Genomic DNA, 24,416 nt, shown 5'->3' with positions numbered 1-24,416 from the left:
AGCAATTAATGTTATCTTACTAGAGTTATGGATATAGAAAATACAGGAGGATTATAAAGCAGTCAATGCATTACATGTTTATTGATTATAATAGAAATATAAAATTTACTTACATTTACATTATGGTTGGAAAATATTATAGACTGATTAATACAGTAGAAGTGCGAAATTTTAAGACTTTTACTGGTATATAACAATTTATTTTAATACTAAGATTATTGCTTTAAGTTAATATAAAATTAAAAAAAATTGATGATATTAAAAATTTCATCAAGCAAAAAGTCAAATTTCAGAAAGTTGAATTGTCATCATATCATGTAGATAATGGACACAATTCAATTTTTATATGTCATGTGTTAAAGACATTGTTTATTTTTTGTACGGCAATAAAAATAATAAAAGAAAATATCTGTGATAAATAAACTAGAATCGTAAGTAAAATACTTGAGATCGAGTGGACGCTAATAGCTAGATTATAACTTCCAATAAATTTCAAAACATAAGTTGATAAACTTGTTAGTTACGTAGTTGCAGTAAATGTAAAACGTAGATCACGAGATTGTATATCGTATTTACAGATGAGTGAAGGAGAGCCCACTTTAGTAGACAAATCTGAAAGTAGTTCTTTCGAAGATTTAGCTGCGGCTGCTGCACACGAAATCGAAGAGGCCAAACTAGCTGAAGCAGCTGCTGCGGAGAAAGAAAAACAAGGAGACAAATCACCTGAGGATTGGCAGGATGTTTTAGGATCAGGCGCACTATTAAAAAAAGTATTCATTAAAAAAAAATTTACACAGTATTCACTGTGTTGGCTTTAAAAAATTGTTATATTATTAAATATGTAAATTTTTTTAGATATTAAAGCAAGGTGATGAATCAAATGGCTCTAGACCACAAAGAAGTGATATATGTAGAATTAGCTATGAACTTAAATTACGCGATGACAATCAAGATCTTATTGAGAAACGAGAACAAGTTAAAATTTATTTGGGAGACAATGAGGTGTCAATTTTTTTAATTTAACTTATTAAATATGTTGTGTATTAACTTAATTATATGTGGTAGTTGATTAAATTATAATCTCAAATTAGTTTATACATATTCTATAAATATACAGTCAAATATGTCCATTATGTATATTCTTTATTGTTTGAATTTGTAGATTTTGCAAGGGTTGGACTTAGCTCTAACTCTCATGTACAAAGGTGAAGCATGCTTATTGCAAATTGCACCCAGATTTGCATATGGAGAAATGGGTCTTAAACCAGGTGAAAGCCTTGGCTTAGTAGGAGAAGTGGACAGCCCCAAGTATAATGGAGCACCAATTGGATCTGACACATGGTTAGAGGCCAGATTAGAACTCCATGATTGGGCGGAAGAGCCTGATCACGAAACTTTACCAATTGCAGAAAAAATGGAAATTGGGTGAGCTCATACTAATGTTCTATAATATGTGTGATTGAATGAATGATTGTTGAAGATATGTCTAATGGGACATGTTATGTGAGACTAAAAATTGTTGTATATGTGCTAAGAATGATTGTTGAAGATATGTGTAAAGGGATATGTTATGTGAGACTAAATATTTATGGTTAAGTTGAGACAATGGCCTCTAAAATAACAACCATAAATAAATCCAGCCAAACTGATTGAAATAAAAAAATAAAAATGCCTACTCTGCCTACCCTGCTGTGTGCAGGATACGGCATGAAGCTGATTTTTAAAAATTTATTGTAAGCTCTAACACTCAACACTCAGTGTCAAGAATTCGGACAGTAAATGTTGTATGTAGTGTTTTAGCGCTTTATTCCTACATATTCTATATGCAGAATGTGAAGCTAAAAAGATATAATAGATTTTTTAATTTAATTGATACTTTTTATCACAAAATAGTTACATTAAAAGAACAATATATGAATACATTTGAATTGACAATTTGGTGTCAAGGTTGAATATCTTATCTATTTCCTCACAAAGCTGTAGACGGCTAATAAAATTTGAATGAGCGAATAAAATATGCTCTTTACTAGGTTTAGAAAACATATAAAAATAAAAACTAAACTGACTCGGTCATTTTATGCAATGCTTAAAATTATTATAGACTGTTTTTACTATTCTTAATCACTTTATTTATAACTAGCGAACGCGCGCAGCTTCGCCTGCTTATTTGCACCCTTAGGGGAAGAATTCTAGAAAACGATGAAACACGTGTTCAATTAAATACTTTTAAAAATCTAAATTTCAAATTTTAAAAAATCGGTGCCAATTTAATTTTTTTTCCATACAAACTTTCAACCCCTATTTCGCCCCTTTAGGGTTAAAATTTTTCAAAATCCCTTCTTAGTGGCTGTCCAGATTACGAAAGTAAACATCTGTCCAAATTTAACGTTTCTACCATCAGTGGTTAAAGCTGTGCGTGCGTCTTACCTCAGTCAGTGAGGACAAGTCCCTTTATATATATAGATTATAATAACAAAAATATTTAATGTAGCAACTATTTTTTTAAAAAAATGTTATGCAATAATTTCTTATTATGATATAAGCATATAAAGAAACCATTTAACAAAAGATTGAAATTGAAGAAAAATTGCAGTGAATATTTTAAAATCAATAAAATAATATTGATGGATAAATGTATATACACATATAGGTCTAATAATAAAATTCTGTTTAAATTATGATAAGATTTAAATTAACCGCAGTGTTAAGAACCGTCAGCTTTTTTATTGCCATATATTACATAAATCAATATTTATTATTTTAACCCGTTTCATATATTTATTAGCATCCGCCGTCGCTGTCGCGGCAACTGGTGGTACGGGCGAGGGGAAGCTCAGCTCGCCGTGCAGTTGTACAGGCGTGCTTTGGACGTCCTGGATGAGAGTGAAGGAGGCATCACGGACCCCACGCCCTCCGGAGAGATGGCGGCCACGTCTGATGCTCTGCACTCTCTGTTGGAGGAACGTCTCAGAGTACATAATAACATGGCTGCCGCTCAATTAAAGGCGGGTGCTTATGAAGCAGCTTTACAGGCATGTCATATTTTTCCCTGATCTTTTCTTTTTTTTTTTCAATTTTACGCTGTATTCCGTATACGGCAAGGTAGGCAGAAGGTATCTAGTATTAACACACTCTGTTCCCCACGCACTGTACAACTTTCGAGACATTTGCGTGGTGACATCACAGGAAAACAATCAAAATAAATTATTCTCCCGAGTTGCAACCGCACCCACAAGCGCCTCGTACACATCAATCGTTTCGCTGCTGGTCCATGACGGAATTTCTTATTGAATAAAAAAATTTTAGAATGTCTTTAATACAAGTAAATTGAATTTGATGGTTTATTTTTTGTGGTAGCTTTTTTTTACTGTTTACTAATTTAACTAATCTTTTATAACTAATCTTTATTTTTTTTTAATGTTTGACGATTATATTATTATATTTTATTTAATTTGTAACCACAGGCCGTTACACGAGTACTGACATGCCAACCAAACAATCCCAAAGCCCTATACCGTAAATCACGTATTCTTTCCGCAATGGGTCGTAACGCTGAAGCGCTACAGGCCGCCAGGGCTGCGGCGGCGGCCGCTCCAGAGGACCTGGCTGTAAGAAAAGAACTAAATAAATGTGAAATGAAAGAAAGCAGGGATAGATCGGTGGAACGTAAATTAGCTAAACGTATGTTGGGTACGTCACCTGGTGGTGCTTCGGCCAAACCTTCGCCAGATAAGCCGTCCAGAGCTAAGGTTAGTTTTGAAACTGCTTTTTTGCTTTTTGCTGCTGTTTTGCTTTTTGTTTGTAAGGATTGTTTTGTTTAGGGTTTTGTGTCTTAAAAGGAAGATTTTATCTTTTGTAAGATAATTTTGTTGTCTGTCATGTGTATATGTTATTTATTATTATATATATTTATTTTATTTACCATTTTCTTACAGATTATGAATAGGTGCAAATGTTCAGCATTGGACAAATTCCAATGTCGATTTTTTGAGATTATAGTAAAATTTTGAAATTATAGAAAATCGATTACCTTTGTCCAATTATTACTATGTTAATATGAATATTTTGATATTTAACAGATGTTTGTATGGGGTTCCCTGCTTTTGAGTCTACTTGTGGGTGTCGCTAGCGTCCTCGTGTACCGCTACAAGATGCAGTCCGAATGATTATAATTGTAAATATACTTTTTTTTCCTGCTTCACGCTATATCCTGCACACTGCAAAATAGGTAGAAAAGGAGCACAATATTAAAATACTCTGCTACACCCTATCCCCCTTTCCTTCGAATTCTAGAGGTATTGTATGTGTTGAGTGGTGAAATTCAATGCCGCGCTTTGCCTCGAGAACCAGAGTGATGAAATGAAAACATGAAATATTCATGTGGAAGTCGAACCAACAACCACAACCTGTTGCGTTGTCACACGTTTGCGCCTGTTCCACGACGTGTCTGATATTATGTATTTCATTAGCTTTTCATCAGCCCCCATTGTCAAATGAAAATATATTTACTTTGATTATATTTTTTCTGTATCTAGAAATATTGACTTATTTATTTTTCTTTTCAGAAACTATGACCGGATCAACTAATCAAAATCCTTCAAAACAACCTGTTTTACTCGTCTTTACCCGTCTACATTACTTATGTTAGATGGGTAAATGAAAATATATTGTAAAATCCATATATTGTATTATATCTTCCGTTTAAGTAGCGATAATATATAAAAGCTAACAATATTTTGGTTATATATTTAACTAATATATCTGTTTAAAAATATTTATTCCTATTTTAAAAAGTTTTTATAATGTATTTTGTATTATAGGATTAACATTTTTAATTTACTTGCAATGCGAAAATAATTTTATGGTATATTTACAATTTGATTATTTTTGTATTCTTATCTAACTTACTTTTTTAAAAAAAAAATTTAAACCATGTATATGTCTCTTCAATTCTATTGTTTTTATTCCAGAAAAAAAACGTATATTAAACCTGTTTTTGAAAATATTATTGTCAAAATATTTTTTTTATAATTTTTCAGTGTCGACATTCTTTTTATTTTATGTTGTATAAATTATTTGTTAGCTTATATATTAGCGCTACTAATGATAGTCAAATTATAAAAATAAAAATCTAAAAAAAATATATATAGTAATGGATATGGGATGAGAGGTAGCTGATAAAACAGAATTAAATTAGTAATACTAATTTTCAATAACTATTTGACTTTATTATATATTATTTCAAAAACTAAAAATCTTTTTTAAATCTATGATCTATGTTTATTTGTAGCTATCTTTTTATCGTATTAATTATAATCTATGGTTTTATTTTCTATACACCTACATAATTATATTTAAATGTGTAATTATTTCCTATTTTTTTTTATGTTATTATTCAGTTATTTTAAATTATTTTTACTAATTGTTTAGTAAATAAAACAAAAAATATATAATTGATTAATTTAGGTCTTAATTATATATACTACCTCTTATTTATCTTACAATAAAGGGTTACCTTAACAGGTGGGTTCATTGACAGAAATGGAAAAAAATATTTTTATTAAAAAAAAATACTTTATCCAAAAGTATATATTTTTTATTTCTACATGTATTGTAGGGTCCATAAATCTTGAAAAAAAAACAAACCTCGGTAGAAGAAAAAAACGTAAGACGCGGAGTTTCATTCTTTGTATATAGTCCATAAGTCAAAATGTGACATAATTAAATTTTAAACTTTTTTATTATTAAATTTGCACGTTTTTGCTGCATTTTGACGTGACTAATTCCAAAAATATATATTTTAGCGTCCTCGGCCTAGAAAGTGCATTTCTTTTAACTAGATATTTGAGTTCCGTCTCGATGCTGCAGCACTTAGAAGAATAAAAAAACAATTTAATTATTGCAAGATTGACACACTAGAAAATAATTATTTTTAGCAAATGTAATAACATTAAAATATTGGTAAAAATTATACAAAACGGCATATAATTGTAACATTTAAAGAAAAAACATTTATTATATATAAAATTATATTGATTTTTTTTTAATGACAGTCTTGCAATAAATGGCAAATATGTATTTTTTTATTATATAAATGGGTTGTAGGTTAGGATAATTTAGATATTAAAAGGTACCATTGTAATGAAAACTATTTGTTTCATTTCTCTTTTTTTTTTATTTTATATTTATTTCATTGTTACTCTTTACAGGCAGTGCCAAAATCTGTATTATAGCTTTATAAGTATTCCTCTTTTAAATATAATATAAAACCTTAAAGGTTTATTTTTAAATAAACATAAAATATGAAAAAATGAAAATAATATTTTTTGATACGTTTTACGCTTTGAAAAATTATTTACATTCCAAATGTAAATTCATGTAACCAGTCCTTTTAGAAGTTTTAGTTTTATTTTTTAACTAAGTGAATAATTTGTATGATATTTTTTGTAGTAAATAAAAATATCAATTATAGCTGACTATTATAAACATATTTGGTAAAAATTTAAAATATATTTAAAAAAATAACTAAAAAGTTGATTGTTTATGTATCTATTTAATTTTTATATTTTTTTCCCTTGGTGCTTCTATTATAATAATGTATCACATAGCTGAGTCTATTTTCTGAATATTGTTTATTTTATTTAACTCTGCCATTTTGCTTTGAAAATTAGTGCTAAATATTTTTTTTTTAATTGTAATCATTGGTTTGGTAGGTCAAAGTGGTACTATGTAACGAAATAAAAAGCATTGAAAATAATTTGTTTTATTCTATTTATTTTGTAATATCAAAAATATCAAGTTCTTGACTAAGTCAATTGTTCATTACTTTCATCACAAATACATGCTAAATTGAAATATTACACAACTAATGATGAATAATCAAATTTAATATAATATTTTATGAACTTTATAAAATTTTGTATTAAATTAGATATGGTTTTTTTTAATGGAATACTACAAAGTACAAAAGTGCGAGTAAAGACGAAATATAATTAAAAGTTACAAATATTCATTCTATTATTTTTGTAGCTATCAAAACATGTTTTTCTAAATTTTCCTAATAAACATTTTATTTATTTTTAATAGTATTTACATTTCATACTAGAATAGCCATACTACAACAGTTTAAAATAGACAAAAATATAATTAAAAAATGGGCTAAGTATGTCTACATATTTATAATGGAATGTCATCTTAAAAATACAAAATCAAGTAACAATATTAATAAGCTATGTATTTTTATAAATAATTAAAAACAAATAATACTTTTATATAAAAAGAACAAATAACAACTATTATGAAACACCACATTTAATCAATTAAATATATAAAAAAAATAGAGAGCAAACATCGCCCGCTATTTTTTACTCTCTTGCAACAATAATGCGCCATTTTGAAAAACAAGATGGCCGAACGTAATATTGACTTTGACATGTGATTTACGTTTTAAAACTAGTTTATTTTTTTGTTTAAATTTATATCACAATGTCGTTTTATATGCGAACATTTTCGCGATACGGCTAGTTGCATGAGTTAATAATATAATTATTCCAATAGTGGACAAGGCTTGTATAGAAAATACAGTTGCGACAAAATCGTAAAGAAGTTTAGGTGAGAAAACACTCCACACAAATAAATGGTATCTAAATATAGTTGCTATGACACAATATATGACTACTTGGTAGACTCTCTGTAGTGCGAAAATGTTTATAACTCGCCATACTGATTGTAAATACCTGTGAACATAAGAGTAGGCAATGATAGAAAAATATGAAAAAAGCCGTTATAAAGATTTGTTGTAAGTCTAGTATGGGTTTCATTATTGGTAGAGGCTGTCGTGGTACAGTGGTACAGCGTAAGTCTGTACATTTGACGGTTGAGGGTTCATATTCGGGGTAACGAATTATTTAATATTTTCATTGCCTCGCTCAGCTAACAAGAACTCAATCCTTGCACTTTGCAAGGATTGAGTTCCGCCACTCAACACACAATGTCTCGAAATTTCGGAAGAAAGTGACGAACGGAGTATTTTAACACAAGGTTCCCTATTTTTGTAAGTTTAAAATTTCAAATCCTCTTGTAGCAGTATTATATTTATAAATCATTAACAAACATTTAACAAAATACCAAGATGTTACGAAATCCGAATCCCGAATCCGATGAAAAAGAAACTAAAAGTGCGGAGTGATATTAAACTGCTTCATTAAAAGTGTTTTTAATTTGGTTTTTAACTTCTACTAAATCAAACTAGATCAAACATACAAATTTTATTAGAGTCGAGCTTTTCTAAATATCTCTTAAGTTCGATTACAAGCTCACGAAAATTGCTTTGCTGCTGGTCCACTGATACTAAAATTTTAAAGTTACCCTGGGAAGTAATGGTATAATACTCACGTCGCCCACTCCTCGGTCCTCGCCAGTTCACAGAAGAGGGCAGCCCCGGCGAGCGCGGGAGCGGCGTACGCGTGCAGCCCCATGCGGAGAGCCACGCGAGTCGCGCTGTACTCACGGAGCCCTACGTACCCCGCGCCTAGATCCACTGAAGCTAGAGTGTTAGAGTTGCCCTGTAAATTATGGAATTGAAGTGAAAACTTGCTAACTTGCCTATTAAGGAAATTGTCAAGAAAAATATATATTTTTTAAAAACTATGAATATATAGACCTTTTGTTAGAGAAGGTTTTAACAATTTCGAGAATTCATTTGTCTCCCTACTATATGATAATATTTTCATTTTCTCATTTTGCTAACAAGGCACGCATAGTTTCGAGAAGTCTGCGAAAAGTGGGAAACGGACAATTACGGACACTAGGTTCCCTCTAACTATCCCACTGTATGTAGAATATGGAAACCAAAAGGAATATATTCTATATAGAAATAACTTGAGACAAAAAAACAAAACTTAAAAACTTATCTTCGCACTTCACGGAGCGCCAAACGCTACTTAAAATTATACATTTGTGTTATTATGTACAAAAACAAAACAAAACACAAAAACACATACCTGATAAAAGAAAAACAGCACACCAATCCACAGATGAACCAAAGATTTGCTCAAAACGTCCACAACATCGGTCCTGCGGGACGTCCTCGCGTCCAACAGCTTGTGATTCAAACATTTGGACGTCAAATAGCAGGTGAAATGTATACTGGGTACCATCACCACGTTGTGAGGACGCATTAACAACACAACTATCAACATTAGATCATTATACATTATATGAGAAATAGATCTTGCTAATTTTAACTTAATTTCCTCCAAATTCCAAGGTTCTGTCATCTCGTCGTAGAAATAATCCTCATTTTTCGCTTTCGGTTTGTTATACACAAACTTCGCACCAGTCGGCTTAAAACCACACATTTTAAATAATCCCGTGTAAGTTAATATTTCGAATATAAATTGGGCTGTTAATAAAGCCCAGAATATGTTAACTATTATCACGGGATCCCACGTTTTCATATTTTCTATGGGTGCTTGTAGGGTGTTTGTGGTGATTCTATAGAATATAATGCAAGCTGTGGCTGAGATTGTGAGAGCTGAATGCATTTGCATGTAATTATTCATGTGGCGGACGTTCCAGAGGCATATTCCTAATGTTAGTAGAGTACCTGGAATAAAATAATAATAAATTTACTTATTTATTTTATACTAGCGACCCTATTGCGGCTTCGCCCGCTTTTACTACTGGATTATTCACATAATGTATGTTTGCAAAGCACTTAAGATAATGTGAAAATTAATTAAACACTAATGCAACCCGCATTTTCGTAGTTTCAATAAGGATTTTCCAATTGTTTTACACAGCAAGGTTTTTTTAGTAGGTACCGTAATTTTAAATCTGTGCTACTAATCTTTTCAAGTACTTATTAAAATATATTTAAATTACTATTTTTAGATAGTTAAATGACATTAAATAATACATTCAACTCGAATTATCCAATACGTGCAAACGCATCTAAATCTTCGTTGCTATAAAGGCAGGCGGGTTTTTTTTTTCGAGCTTGTGGTTAATGCTGAAGAGGGTATTCTGTCCCTGATGAAAAGCAAGCATTACGTGGCTGCCTGTGACGAAAATTAAATAGAATGCATCGGCCGGGAATTAAACCCGGGCTGCCCGCGTGGCAGGCGAGCATTCTACCACTGAACCACCGATGCGTGTAAGGCAGGCGGGCGCGGCGGACTCGCTTGTATAAGCATAACGTCGCGAGGCGCGTTTCGCAGCAAGGATTTTTTGATATTGTAACAACTTCTAAAGTACTTATTAAAATGAAAAACAGAAAAGACAGTTTTGATCTACATTAAACGGCCAACGTAACTAATATACTTATTTAAATGCTGAGAGTACGGGATAAGTGAAACTTGACTCGATACAGTTGATGTGTGAACGGCGTGATGTGTCAATAATTAAATGCGTTTTTCTCTAAAACTATTCGCAATTTCGAAATAGTTTAAAAAGCAAATTTTATCTTCGTTTAACGTAGAAATTTAATAAAGTATTTTAAAGAATAAGGATTAATACCATTAGGGAAAAATATCCCTCACAATAAAAAATATATTGAAATTACTATTTTTAGACAGAAATATGATCACTACACGTTATCCTTAAAAGATACGAATATGCCATCGCGGACTTTTTTGTAGATCTTATTAAGAGGAACAATACTCCAGTACATTTTTTTCATGTAGTTTTTACAATTAAAGCAGCGCATGCGCCAAAGTGTCTCAGCGGGTAGGACTTTATACACATTTATCGTATTTATGTTAATTTACATAAGAATGTACAAATAATAAACTATATATAAACCTTCCCTGAGAAATACTCGACCTAATGGTGAAAACCGCATCCAAATCCGTTGGGTGGTTTAGAAGAAGAAGAGTTAGAAAGTTCAGACAGACACAAAAAGAGACTTTGTTTTATAAGATATAGGATTAATACTGTTAATGATGGCTGTTATTGTATAATAAAAGATTCACTGAGGACTCTGCCGGCGGTTATATATTATATGGAGGTGTCATGGTTTAAGTGTCAAGTTGTTCTTTTTGTGTGACAGTCTAATAAAAATGGCACAATTATTCCCTTAGAGCTCCAAGAAATACTTATAAAATTACTAAAAATTAAATTTCAAGTCTCTATCAATGGTGCGCAAAATCATATAAACTATATTTTGTTTTTTTACGCTAAATAATAAGTTTTGTAATAAAAACACTAAAAACTTAAACTTAACAGCTCTATACTATTATAAATGAAAATATTGAAATGTTTTAAGTACATAATAGACTATTACCTATAACGAGATGAGCTTCCAAATAAACAGCATTTTCAGGGGCGTTGAGCCAGTCCGCTGTATCTGGTAGAAACAGCCAACGATCACCAGTTTGATTCATAGTTCTTAAATACCTGGAATATTGATAAATCAATTTATTATCCAAAATCGATTTAGTATTCGATAATAAATTAATTTCGATGCCGAATTATAGCACCCATATATTATGTTAATAATTTAATTGTAAAAAACACAAACGCAGACAATTATACAATCTATATAATGATAGTATTATTATAGTATTTCAATTATAATTCAAATAAATAGTTACTAAATTTTTAATTAATGCTCCGAATAACGCAACACATCTTTTCAATAAAAAATACAATAACATACATATATAAAAAAATAAATAAAATGGTGAAATCTCACCTATGCAAAGCAATCAGCAAAATCCACTGCGGTACAATACTAACACCGACTGAACTCATCCTGTTCTGCAACTCCGGTTTCTCTTGAAACTCCGTGGCCCCACTCCACTTCTTCCCAAAATAAATAACGACCACAACTATCGTTCTAATTAACACAAAAAACATTAACGTGTTCCAAAAATAATACCAAGTCATGTGTTCCTCTTCTATGAAACTAGTTCCGAAGAACGACCAAGAGTGAAATAACGTTCCTATTATCAATAAATAATCTATCGCGTTCAATTCTTGTAACGTCGATAGATTTTTAGTTTTTTCTATACCCGATTTAATTATGAAATACATCAAATTCATAGAGAAGGCTGTAGTTAGAAATATTATACACCATTCTGGTTTAAATGAGCAAAATTCGCTTTTAGTTTCCGTTATAAAACATGCTGTTACTAATATGCATGATAAAATGGCGTACATTATGGTGAAGGCTAATAGCGCTCCGGCTTTTGGTTTGTGTTTTGTTATACTTATTTTTCTGTGTGTTTCGAGTTGCAGAGAGAAAAGTGTTACACACGCGAGAGCCCCAACTATCTGAAATGTTTTAAGTATATGTATTATTAAACCAACCAATCCAAACTCAAATTTATTCATAAAAATTGAAAAATACATAAAAACCCAAAAAATGACTTTGACTCTCACTTTCAGAGCTAACTTAACAAGTTATTGTTAATTGATAATTAACTGCACCGCGATCAACATGATCAACGACCATAAACTCGGATATTGACAAAAAGAAACGCAGACCATTGAACATATAATTAACGAACCACTTCACATTTTAAAAAGAAAAAAAAAACAGTTTTAATAACCAAAGAACAAAAAGGCACGGAAGACAAAAGTCTGTGGCGCCTAACAACTCATTAAAAAAAATAAGTTTACATACTAGAAATAATAAAAAAAAACACTCACAAAATAAAGCATAACAACGCCAACACCCATCGCAAACAGATCAAAATCCGTGGTAGTGTCCGCTAAAAACTTTGCCATCTCATCTAACGCTTCTTCATAGAACTCCTTTGATATTTTAGCAGCACTAAGTTGTCCCGTCGCAAGGTAGTGCGCGTATTGTATACGGGCTCGTTCTATTTGTTTGTATAGCTCTGTAAATATGTATAAAAGGTAAGTAGAATACTTAAAACTTCGAGTTACCTTATAGCGCAGTGGCATAAGGTAACGCGACGGTGTTGGGTTTGATCCCCATTCGAGGAAATGAATGATTATTTGTTAATAATTTCATTTCTTCGCTCTAAGCATGAACAAGTGTAGCCGCCATTCCACTCAACACACAATGCCCCGAAAAATACGGCGGAAAGTGGGAAATGAAGTGTCTTAACAGTATCTCCCCTCTGCCTACCCTGATGTGTGCCGGATACAGAGTGAAGCTGAATGAACACTTTTTGAAATGTTATTACACGGCAAGGACAGAAAAAATACTTAGAAAACATATAACCATCCTGCTACATTAAAATTTTTGAACGTTTTCTCATTAAGTAGACTAGAATATCGTTTATGGTATACAATAGCATCGTGGCGCATAAGCACAAGAGTGAGAATATAAACATGATAAGATTTGGGTTCGATTCCCAATCGAGACTATGAAGTATGTTATATTTTCATTTTGAAACTAAAGAAAAAATACTATATTGAGAATACTATAAAACTAACGAAATTAATCTTATTTTACCAACCCGCATGTTTAGGTAAATACATTTTATTATGTTCAGCAAGCACGTGAAGTAGATACAGCTGCTGTTGCATATCCAAAGGCAGTAACGAGGGTAGAATCCTGCCTGTACTTTCTCCGGGGATAGGGGCGTTTAAAAGCCAAGCTATTGTTGGTGCTACGTCCACCTGAGCTACTGTGGGACCCACACCTGACCTGAAATGAGAGCATTAAAGGCAAATTTTAGATTTATTTTCCTTTTTTTTTTCTTTGGAAACATAGAACACAGCTAAGAGATATTTTAGAGCATTATGTAAAAACAATGAAAATTACAAAAGAAAAATTAATATATCTATATATATAAAAGGACTTGTCCTCACTGACTGAGGTAAGACGCACGCACAGACGTAACCGCTGATGGTAGAAACGTGAAATTTGGACAGATGTTTACTTTTGTAATATGGACATCCACTAAGAAGGGATTTTAAAAAATTTTAACCCTAAAGGGGTGAGATAGGGGTTGAAAGTTTGTATGGAAAAATCTTTAAATCGCCACCGATTTTTATAAAATTTGAAATTTAGACTCTTAAAAATATTTCATTGAACACATGTTTCGTGGTTTGTTAGAATTCACCCCTAAATACGCAAGCGAAGCTGCGCGCGTCCGCTAGTTATATATAAAAATGTATACTTTACGTATTTCAGCCTTTTAGAAGGTACATAAATATCAATATGGTAAATTGACACATCAGTATTATACCATTTCTGAATTTATTCGTGTGATGATTGTGGGTCCAGGAAGAGTATAATAAAAAAAATCTAAAATATAAACAGCACTCACTTATAAGGACATTTAAATGTATTACTCTTAATCAAAACTAGAGGAACTAGTACTTCCGACGGGGTCGCCCCGCCGTGACCTCCGGCATCCCTCATGCCGTGATCTCCACAGATAATCAGAACACCATCTCTGTTCTGTAATTAATTAACAAAAATTTTAATGGTAGATGATTAAAGAGTTTTTTTTTTACTGTCAAGTATCATCGAAATTTGTTCAGTAATTTTTACTTGTACATCCATCCTCATAAAACCTTTACATTTATAATATTAGTAAGATGATGTATCTATGACTACTTAATCATTTTATACCAACTGACTAGAGTAAAAACCATAATAGTATTAAAATTGTTCTTACCCACGCTTGCATAGCCATATATATTTTCTTGACTATTGCATCCATTTCCAGCAGTTTCGGTTTTATTTTGGGACTCCTAGCACCTTCCAAATGGCCGATATGATCGAGTCCCAAATAATGGAGGACGAGAAAATCGAATGTGGGCGTTCCTTTCTCATTTGGGATTAATGTTTTGTTTAGATGACGCGTTACATTGTTGTCTACCTGAAAATAATTATTCTAGTGAATATCTAAAAAATAGGACCAAAAATATACACAGTTATGGCTTAAGGGTTCTTAAAATATGTAAGTTAATAATAAGTATAATTCAATAAATGAAGTATGTATATTAGAAATGAAAATTATTTTAATAGGACCAGTATTTGAATTTTGATTTGGATTAATATATCAAATAATTTCTACTACAGCGGAAAACAGTAAAATCAGTCAAGACACATTGGTCATAGGTTCAAGGAGTGTAATATTTTTGTTTATATTATATTAGAAACACATTAAAATAATAATATTATAACCAACTATAACATCTTATATTCTTTTTAATTTCTATAATTACCTCAGTATAATCAGTTACAAAGAATGAAGTGGTACCATCAGTTTCAGCCCAGAGTCCAGGAAACAGTCTTAACCAGGTATCATCTCCATATAGAACGGATTTCTTGCCAACAGACGCAGCAACTCTTAGTACACTGTCCCCGGATACTGCAGGAGCACCAAAATTTAAGGCCACGTCGGCAAACGTTGATACTGTCCCCGTCATCATTGCCTGGATAGAAAGGAATAAATTATTATTTTAGCTCAAAATTTTACTTCGCATATAGCAGGATTGACAGGACTAAACATTAGACTATTCATAGTCACTTTTCGCCAAATTAAAGAGCAAAGAAATAGAAATATTAAATATTTCATTTCCTCGAGTGGGAATTGAACCCACAATCTGTCGCGTTTACAGTCAAATTTTGTGCCCCTGAGCCGTGTAAGGCCTAATTGGCTATATTTACATGCTTTTTATATTATATATAGTTTTCTATAAAAGAATCTGAAGCTCTTAGAGAGATCTATGTTATATATTCAATCAGTCATGCAGAATATTATTATTACATGCTATTATGTAACTATACATTAGAAAGTGAGTGACAAGTGAACCATAACTAGAAAGTTGTACGGAGAAAATAAAAGTACAAAATAAAGGAAATCATTAGAATAATACAATATGTAAAGTTGTATTTAATATGTGTAACTATATTTTTAATATTTCACACAAATTAAATACATTTTTTTCTAGTTATAATAAAAAAGATGTGATTGATCATATGGCATATTTATACAATTAAACAGAACAATCTAAATAGCAATGTTAATATTTAATTCTAGGGTATGTTGAAGGTATTTTTTCATTTTAGTCAGCTATTTTAAAAACAATAAATTCAAAATGTATAATGGGGAATAGTAGAAATATAACTGTAATAAAAGAATGAGATAGAAACATACAAATTATATGAAACATAAAAAAAAATGTGGCAGGACCAGAAACTCTTTCAATCGTACAATTACTCTGTTCACTGGTTCAACAGTTAAAAGAGAAAAAAGAACGGACACACATACATATGCGCTAAAACGTAAACACTTCTGGGCTTCGCAAGAGTTGGCTAAAAATGTCACGTTAAAATAGAGACATTACATAATTTTGAGACTACAATAATTTTATAAATAAATAAAAAAATTGAGAGAAAAAGGTGTGTCCATAGACTATATGACTTTATAAGTAGTAATAATTTTTTTTTAAAAGAAATCAGTTCGCCAAGTATAATAATGTCTATAATTGCCTATGTTACAAAACACTGACACACTTCATAACTCATTAAGTTGATTGCACACATCAAATAGAACAGTGTTAATTTGACTGTCTGTGAATATTTTATTTTAAGCCTATTTGTTAATTAAAATGTTATATTAGACATTTTACTGTAAATCAAAGCTTATAATTTTATCTATCCATCTGAAGTGTGGCCATCATGAGGTAATGTGACAATGTCTGATTGTAAGTTCAATGGTTGTGGATGATTTAGATTTGATTCTGATTTAGAGGAATGATATACTTTCACTTCGTTGGCCTGCTAACAAGAAAAAGCACTGTATTTCTCCTCCAGCCAACATAAATTTGGACAGACCGTGGGCAACAGTGGGTCTTTATACAAATTTCACTCTAACACTAGGTCTACCTCAATATATTCGCATAACATAAAATAAAAGTACAAAAGTTTTAGCTTATAACTTCAAATCTTGTTTTTAACTATTATATTTAAGTTTAAATGTGTAAAAGAGAGCTTTGTTCGTCGGTAAACCATTTAAATGGTTTGGCGGAGTATATGTATGTGTTTTATCATTGTTAATTTAAGAAAAAAAATAAAAAAAAATAAAAAAAACATACATTATATACATGACTACTAATTAACATAAATAGTAGACATTATAACTACTGCATGCATAAATTCAAAATGTGAGTGAGCAGTATGAAATAAGAATGAACTAAGCCATTGTAACTAAATATAATATGATAACTTTTTTATATTATATATATTTTTTTAATAATTATTCACTGTATATTATATCACATAAATTCAGTTACAACTGCCAGTATACTATCACACCACCAAAGAAAAAACTATATATTTATAATAATCTATCATTTTTTTATAATAATGTACTTTTAAAATAATTTACATATTGTTGGCTTACAGTGTTAACCTGCTGAATCTTGTTTTTGTTATTTCACTATATATTTTTTACAATTTGCTGGTTTTAATAATGCTAAATTGAGCTTTATTATAAATAAAATTTTGAAATTTCAAAAATTCTTCGTAGGCTGTTAGCAGGTTAACTCGAAGCGAATGTTAAATATTTTAATGTTTTTTCTTTGGATCCAGCACCTCAAGCAAAAGCAATATAATTACAAAGTGTCACTTGCAAATATATCCCGCCAGAAGTTTATTGTGCGTCTCCATTGTGCCTTTTCCTTCTTTCTCTCTGGTGACTGTACAATAGTTTATATATTAAATTCTTTAGTTTCAGGTATTTAATAAATGTAACAACATATAATTTAAAAAAAACTTCATACTGTAAATGTTCCCTAATTGTAGTTTTATATAACACAATTTATTTTAAGTTATACTTATATTTGTATTTTTATTTTGACTTTGAGATAAATTTTTAATATGGTAATTTATATGAAAAAAAAAGCCAGACTATCACAACCAGTCACAAATGACACAATCATAAATTTTTTCTCATAAATTAACATTATTCTTATTTTTTCTTTGGTCTTGTGATTATATTAAATAATTTAAACATATATAATAATTTAAATATTGATTTGCAGGCACTTTTGAAAATATTTATGCCATTCTTATTTGAATATAATTTAAAATTTACCTTAATTTTGGGCATAGTGACAGTAGGTGGATCAGCAACACATACATAAATACATGCGGATTGGTTTTTCAATAGTTGGCCAGTATAAGGCATATATTCTTCTGTTACAAAATCATATCTCAAGCCATCTATAACCATGAGTATAACACTATTTTCACCAGCAGACTTGTATATTTCTCCTCCATCAACACTGATAATAAAAAAAACATAAAATATATATTAACACTAAATTGATTATTAATTAAAATTAAAATTCAAAATTCAAATTTGAATTCTGTTACTCAACAACTCTCAACATACTGTCTTGGATTTGGGCAGAAAGCAGAGAACACACTCCCTTAACACTATGTTCTTTTTGCCTACTTTGCTGAATACAGGAGGTACGGTAAAATAAATTAACTTACCTAACACTATTGATGAAATGAGGAAGATCTTCCATACTGCCATACTTTCCAGAATGATATTTTAATGGGAAAAATCCATACAGAAACAGGCTCAAGGCTCCTAATGCACTTATGAGGAGCCAGAGTCCTGTCCATCGATGGTGAAGCCATGGTAACATGATTATTAATTTATTTCAAATACTGATTGATTATTTAATTTACTCGGCTACACTTTCGTTATGCGTGTACACATTTCCAACGCAATGTGCCCCACTAATAATACTATTAAGCAAGCAAGTAGCCAATACTACAATTACTTTATTGGTAACATTATCGGTATAGTTAATATACGAGAAATTATAATTTTTAAATTTCTATTACTTAAGAAATTATACTGGAACGATAATAAATAAAATGTAGTAAATTTACAATACAGTAAATACTATTTAACAACAATTTATAGTAAAGACAGAATAATAAAGTAAGAACATAAGTAGTTCAAGAAAAGAGAAGTAAATATTGAGAAGTGACAGTGACAACTGAAATATTTTAGATGTGACAAGAATGATAATGTTGCCGGTGCAGTGCTTTGAATTTATTTATAATCTGTGCGTTTTATGGAACTGAATAAAAGTCTATTGACCATAATAGAAAGAATAGAACAGAACAAGTCTATTGATATTCGTATTGATCAATTATAGCCATCAAATTATGAATTCTTAAATTATATATTATTTCTCTTTTCTTTTATGTTTTTTTATATAATAAATTGTGCAGAATAAAGTGTAAAAATAATAAATAAAATTAAAAATATCATTATATCTCTATCATTTGAGGTCCTCTTGGCACAGGGGCACAAGGATGTGATAGTAACGCGACGGTTGTGCGTTCGATCTCCACTCAGAGAATTGAATTATTATTTATGAATATTTTCATTTCTTCGCTTTGGAACCAAGGCAAAAGTCCAGCATTGAGTTTTGCCCACCCTGCTACGAGCTCGTACATGCGGGATACAGCGTGAAGCTAATGAAAGAAAACTAAAAATACAATCACTCATAAGTATATCTTTGCTATAAATCTATTTAAGGCCACGCTATAAATTAAGCAAGTAATATTGTAACGTCACCGCGTCGTCACGGGCATGTCAATGGCTCTGAGTAAGAAGCCGGAATTTCGTTTGACAATAAGGAACTAAATTAGAATTCCGTATCATACCGCCCACCTCTCTCTAGTCGGTGTTTATTCTCGAAAGACACCTACTATTTTGAATTTTTGATGCATTAAAATGTTTTTTCTTTTTAGTTATTCATGAATGTTATTGTTGTGGTAACCATGTTTTGTGGAAATAAAAGTTTTGTTTATTTTTTATTACATTATGTTGTCCAGAGTTAAATAGATTGAGAAAAATAAAATTATTTTCTTCAAATTTATTAGAATGAAAATTAATATTAATACTATATATATTGTCTTTAAGTAAATTCAACACACAGTCCAAACTAGAAAAAGCTTGTTGTTACAATATTGACACGCAAATTACAATGAAGACTTGTAAAAATTTTTCACAATAATTTTGTGAAAAATTAAATTGATTTAGCCTAGCCAGATTTAGCCAGTGATAAATAAAAAAATCGTTTATTTACATAATATTAATATGATAACTCAAATATGCTTGAGGCCGTCGTGACGCATTGGCACTAGCGTGTGGCTGTAAACGCTATCTCTCTCTTGTCGGTTCAATTCTGTCACGGGGAAATTAATAATTATTTAATAATATTATAATTTCTTCGCTTAACACACGTGGTGAAAGGAGTATCTTAACACATGGTTCCCTTTATTTCTTAGAAAAAAAAGTGTAATATTATTGATTGTCTTTTCCAAGAGTACGTCGTGGTGTTACGCAACCACTCCAAGTTCAAGGTGCGTCGCTGATTCATCTAGCTGGTGTGGGCCGCTGAAAAGTTCTATTTAAATCCGTCCTGAAACATCGTGCCGTAGTCTCTCGAGCACTACGCAGCGCGCGCCTGCAACGAAACAAAACTACTATAAAGGTATTTTTTAAACAATTTTTTTTTATATTATCTATATTTTTTATTGATAAATAGTGGTCATAGACTATAGAATTTTTTTTTTTTTAATTTATACACTGCTGTTGTTTTATTGTATGTGCAAAACTGTTAATTTTTTTTTAAATAATTTAAAATATTTTTTTATTAATTTAAATATTTCTTTATATTTATGTGTCTTACATTGTATTTTTGAAAATATTACTATGTTTAGGTAATTCAGTTTCGGGTAAATAGAAAATTCCATCTGTTGGAAATTATTCAGTTTGTGTAATTTCTCTCGTTTTGGAATTTTAATTTTGTTTTATTGCCTTTTCTCTTATAATAGACGTTCATCTAATTATATCCCTTATGAAAGTGAGACAATTTTTTCATACAAAACTTTATTCTTGCATCAGACCTATAATGGTCTCCAGGTGAATCATTCGTGGAATTGTTCCAGAAATATTTTATGTCTTAACAGTTAACATTGCATTGTGAATATTATAGTATTACTGTTATAATATCAACATCTACAAATGAAGTATTTAATATATTCATTTATTCGTTCTGGTGTTTAGACAAAGCGGGAGAGCGGAGTGCCTTAACACTATGTTCTTTCCGCCTATTCTGCTACATCTGAAGCAGAGTAAACGGTTTTTGCTTCACTTTGAATCGTCGTGCTTTTCCCCGAGGCTCCCCAAAGGACACAAACATATTAAATATATGGTGGGAATCGAACCCAAACTGTCGAGTTCACATCCACACACTTTCTGTACCACGACTCGCCTTTATTTTAAAAACAATAACAGCATTTTGTATATAAAGAGTTAATTGTTAAAAACAAGCGTCTCGTTGTAGGTAGGTAATAGACGAAAATACTTTTCACACAAACAAACGTTGTTTATATCGCGCTCAATAAAATTGTAGACAAGTCATAGATCTTGTAAATTTAGCTCGTCATCATAAATGCGTTTCGAGATTATGCAAGGCTGAATTTTAGTATTTTGGGATTGTAATATGAATTCTTCTTCGACCTATTTTTATTTATTTCATTATTCGAGAACTATTTTATTTTTTGTATTATCGAATATAGATAGATACAATCAACTTTTTAGTATTCTAGAGGCCAGTCTTGGCGCAGGGGCACGTGCGCGCTGTAAGTGCGAGAGCTTGTGGGTTCGATTCCTTACTAGAAATGAAATATTTAAATTTTCATTTCAAATTTTACGCGGTGTCTCCAGAAAAGCCGGAAAATAAGGAAGTGTCTGAAATGGAATGGAGTGTGTTAAGACTAGTTTTCCAGGTTACCTCTGCATACCCTGGTATGAGCGGGATACAGCGTGAAGTTAAAATAAAGTTCTCGTTTTCAGTTTTTCGGGAGAGTCAAACAGTTACTGTTAAAATAAAAAATAATAATAATAAAGAAAGTTTTTAGTGAGTTTTCGTAAAAAAAATATTTGGCCAAAAAACATGAAAATATAAATTTATTGTATTTAAAAAATCAAGTTATATAATAGCTCCATATTTTAATTCCAGATGTCGATTGTCCCAATGATGTTCCGCGACTGGTGGGATGACTGGGAGCGTCCCTCTCGGCTGTTAGACCAGCACTTTGGCATGGGTCTCAAGAGGGATGAGCTTCTGTCATCTCTGTCTAGCTTCCCTTCTAGCTCAATCTTCAGAAACTCCTACTTTAGGCCGTGGAGAACAAACCTCACGAGGCAGGAGTCTGCCTCTACCATTAACCTTACTAAGGAGAAATTCGAGGTAATGTTTCTAAATTATCAAAATATACTTAGGTACTTATACTTACTTTCATACAAATGATTACAAATCCAAATACGTTATAATTGTTGGACTTGACATTTTTTTTTTGAGTTTCTTTGTTGCTTTAGCTTCAAGCTGTATCCCGCATATCGCAGGGTAGGCAGAGTGAACCTAGTGCCAGGACTCATGAAGTCACTCCCTTCTCATTAAGTCTTCCATGTTATTAAACTATTTAATTTCAAACAAATTTTATTGTACTTCCAGGTTATCCTAGACGTCCAACAATTCGCACCTGAAGAAATAACTGTGAAAGCTAGCAACAACTCTGTATTAGTCGAGGGCAAGCACGAAGAGAAACAAGACGAGCACGGGTTCATTTCCCGCCAGTTCACCCGCAGATATATTCTACCCACGGGATACGAAATCACGGACCTTGTCAGCTCATTGTCATCTGATGGAGTCCTCACTATTACTGCACCTAAGCGACCACCACCTAACTCTGGTGAAAGAATTATCCCCATAACCAAGACAGGTCCAGCTAAACAACCTGAACCAGTCAAAGCTGAACAGCCAAGGGAACAAACTGTTCCCATTGTTACGTCCCCTTAAATCCTAAAGTGCCTTGAGATACGAAGTACGATCGAAATGTAAAGAAATAAGTGTAATAAGCATTTAATCCGATGTTGGCCAACAACGGGTCCATTCGAAACGATTAAGGTTTTTTTTTAAGAAAAGGAAATGTCAATTATTTGTATAAATGTATAATACATTATACTTGTTATAGTCTAGTCTTTTATTTTCTCTTAATTTACTTTCAAATATAACGTTTAAACTTAAAATTATAATATTTTTAGTAAGTTATTCCAATAAGAGTGCCTAACCATTTAGAAACACTATGGCAATTTTAACTATTTCTATAGCTTCAAGCTTTATCCCTAGCGGGGTAGCCAGAGAGAACGGAGCGCCAAACGCTAAGGTCTCTACATACCTCTTTCGCCTCGTCCACTGTCATCATACATGCCCTCCGGGGCATCCTCATGTATTTTACGTGACCTTCCTCCAGTATCTACGATACTTGTTAAATTGTTATAATATTATTATTAATTTAAGAACTTATTAACTTAACCATCCATCCAAAATATTCAAAATATGTATAAATAAAATATATGACCATGAAGTGTGAATTGAAAGTGCAAAGCTACACACCAAATAAAACAAGAAACAATCGCGAGGACCACGGCCGCGGGATTGTGGGCATGAGACTATTCACGCCTCCATACCTACATGGAGCCGTCGCGTCCTGCACACCGAGAATACCAAGAAATACTTAACCATAGGCACTTGGACTCGCAAACGGACTGAGCAAACCGCGACCGTACATTAATATTTAGCAAATGCAAAATGCCACAAAAAGCAATAAGAGAGCGACCAAATGGTAAATAATGAATAATAATTCCTTCACCAGTTAATGTGAAAGAAGGCGGCGTTCTACTAAGCCACGTGTCCAAATGGTGACAGATTTTCTATAATTCATAGCAACGTAAACTAGAAAGCAGTAAAAAGGTGTTTGACTAATTTAATTTTCGCGGTACGTCTTGCTGTTTAATAATATTGTTAATTTATCATTGTCCCTTAGGGTTGGGGAGAAGTGGAATGTTGATGACCCTTTATACTAAGTTGCCGTTTATATTAAAATAACTTGAGCCTCTTTAGTTTTACTCTAGGCGTTTGTGTTTTGGTTTTTTTATTTGCTAAGCGCTGTAATATTTCTTTGCTTTACAAAAAAATTAAATAACAGCTTCACGCTGTTTCCCGCATACAGCTGGATAGGCAGAGGGAGCTAATGTTAAGACGATCCGTTCTCCACTTTCTGCCGAATTCTGGAGGCATTGTGTGTTGATTCAACATGTAATAAAATTTCGTTTTTCTCTGAGAAAAAATCTGGCAGTACTGATAATCATTTTTTACTTACATTTCCAATTATTAAATTATTTTCAAAAGAACAAGTATATTTAAATTATTCAAATTATTTTTCTTATTATTTTTCTATACATTTAGGTCCCACCAATAAGAGTATAATATATGCTATATACCCAAGTATTCACTATGGTTTTATATATATAGGTATAAATAAACAAAAAAGTGGCATTGTTTTGTGTTTCACCATCCGAAAGATAATGATTCTAGAT

The 24,416-nt window shown here is 31.5% G+C and overlaps 3 protein-coding genes across 4 annotated transcripts; 2 read left to right on the top strand and 1 right to left on the bottom strand.

Annotated features, from left to right (window-relative positions):
• Nucleotides 1–273: 273 nt before the first annotated feature.
• On the top strand, nt 274–6,757 carry zda (peptidyl-prolyl cis-trans isomerase zonda). The gene is made up of 8 exons (XM_085197167.1): nt 274–431; nt 579–770; nt 856–1,002; nt 1,163–1,425; nt 2,786–3,032; nt 3,465–3,749; nt 4,080–4,174; nt 4,566–6,757. The coding sequence occupies exons 2-7, from the start codon at nt 579–581 to the stop codon at nt 4,164–4,166; spliced, it is 1,221 nt and encodes a 406-aa protein (XP_085053293.1). The 5' UTR covers nt 274–431; the 3' UTR covers nt 4,167–4,174; nt 4,566–6,757.
• Nucleotides 6,758–18,939, bottom strand: PIG-G (phosphatidylinositol glycan anchor biosynthesis class G). 2 transcript variants are annotated; one of them, XM_085197165.1, is made up of 13 exons: nt 18,437–18,939; nt 18,033–18,222; nt 17,569–17,634; nt 15,157–15,366; nt 14,604–14,807; nt 14,250–14,383; nt 13,434–13,624; nt 12,655–12,845; nt 11,696–12,276; nt 11,285–11,397; nt 9,003–9,607; nt 8,395–8,564; nt 6,758–7,736 (listed from the first exon to the last, which is right to left on the bottom strand). In XM_085197165.1, the coding sequence occupies exons 1-13, from the start codon at nt 18,592–18,594 to the stop codon at nt 7,481–7,483; spliced, it is 3,069 nt and encodes a 1,022-aa protein (XP_085053291.1). In that variant the 5' UTR covers nt 18,595–18,939; the 3' UTR covers nt 6,758–7,480. The 2 variants fall into 2 exon arrangements, with proteins under 2 accessions (XP_085053291.1, XP_085053292.1); XM_085197166.1 differs by lacking the exon at nt 17,569–17,634.
• A 1,381-nt stretch (nt 18,940–20,320) lies between these two features.
• Nucleotides 20,321–23,010, top strand: l(2)efl (lethal (2) essential for life). Its single transcript, XM_085197171.1, has 3 exons — nt 20,321–20,463; nt 21,997–22,227; nt 22,492–23,010. Exons 2-3 carry the CDS (start codon nt 21,997–21,999, stop codon nt 22,834–22,836), a joined length of 576 nt encoding a protein of 191 aa, XP_085053297.1. The 5' UTR covers nt 20,321–20,463; the 3' UTR covers nt 22,837–23,010.
• The last annotated feature ends 1,406 nt before the right edge of the window (nt 23,011–24,416 follow it).

The sequence above is a fragment of the Heliconius melpomene genome, chromosome 14 (assembly GCF_056956725.1).
Source record: "Heliconius melpomene rosina isolate 202511_hmr_F chromosome 14, ASM5695672v1, whole genome shotgun sequence".
Taxonomy (NCBI): Eukaryota; Metazoa; Arthropoda; class Insecta; order Lepidoptera; family Nymphalidae; genus Heliconius; species Heliconius melpomene.
The sequence above is the reverse complement of the archived record's forward strand: the minus strand, read 5'-3'. Positions and strand labels throughout refer to the sequence as shown.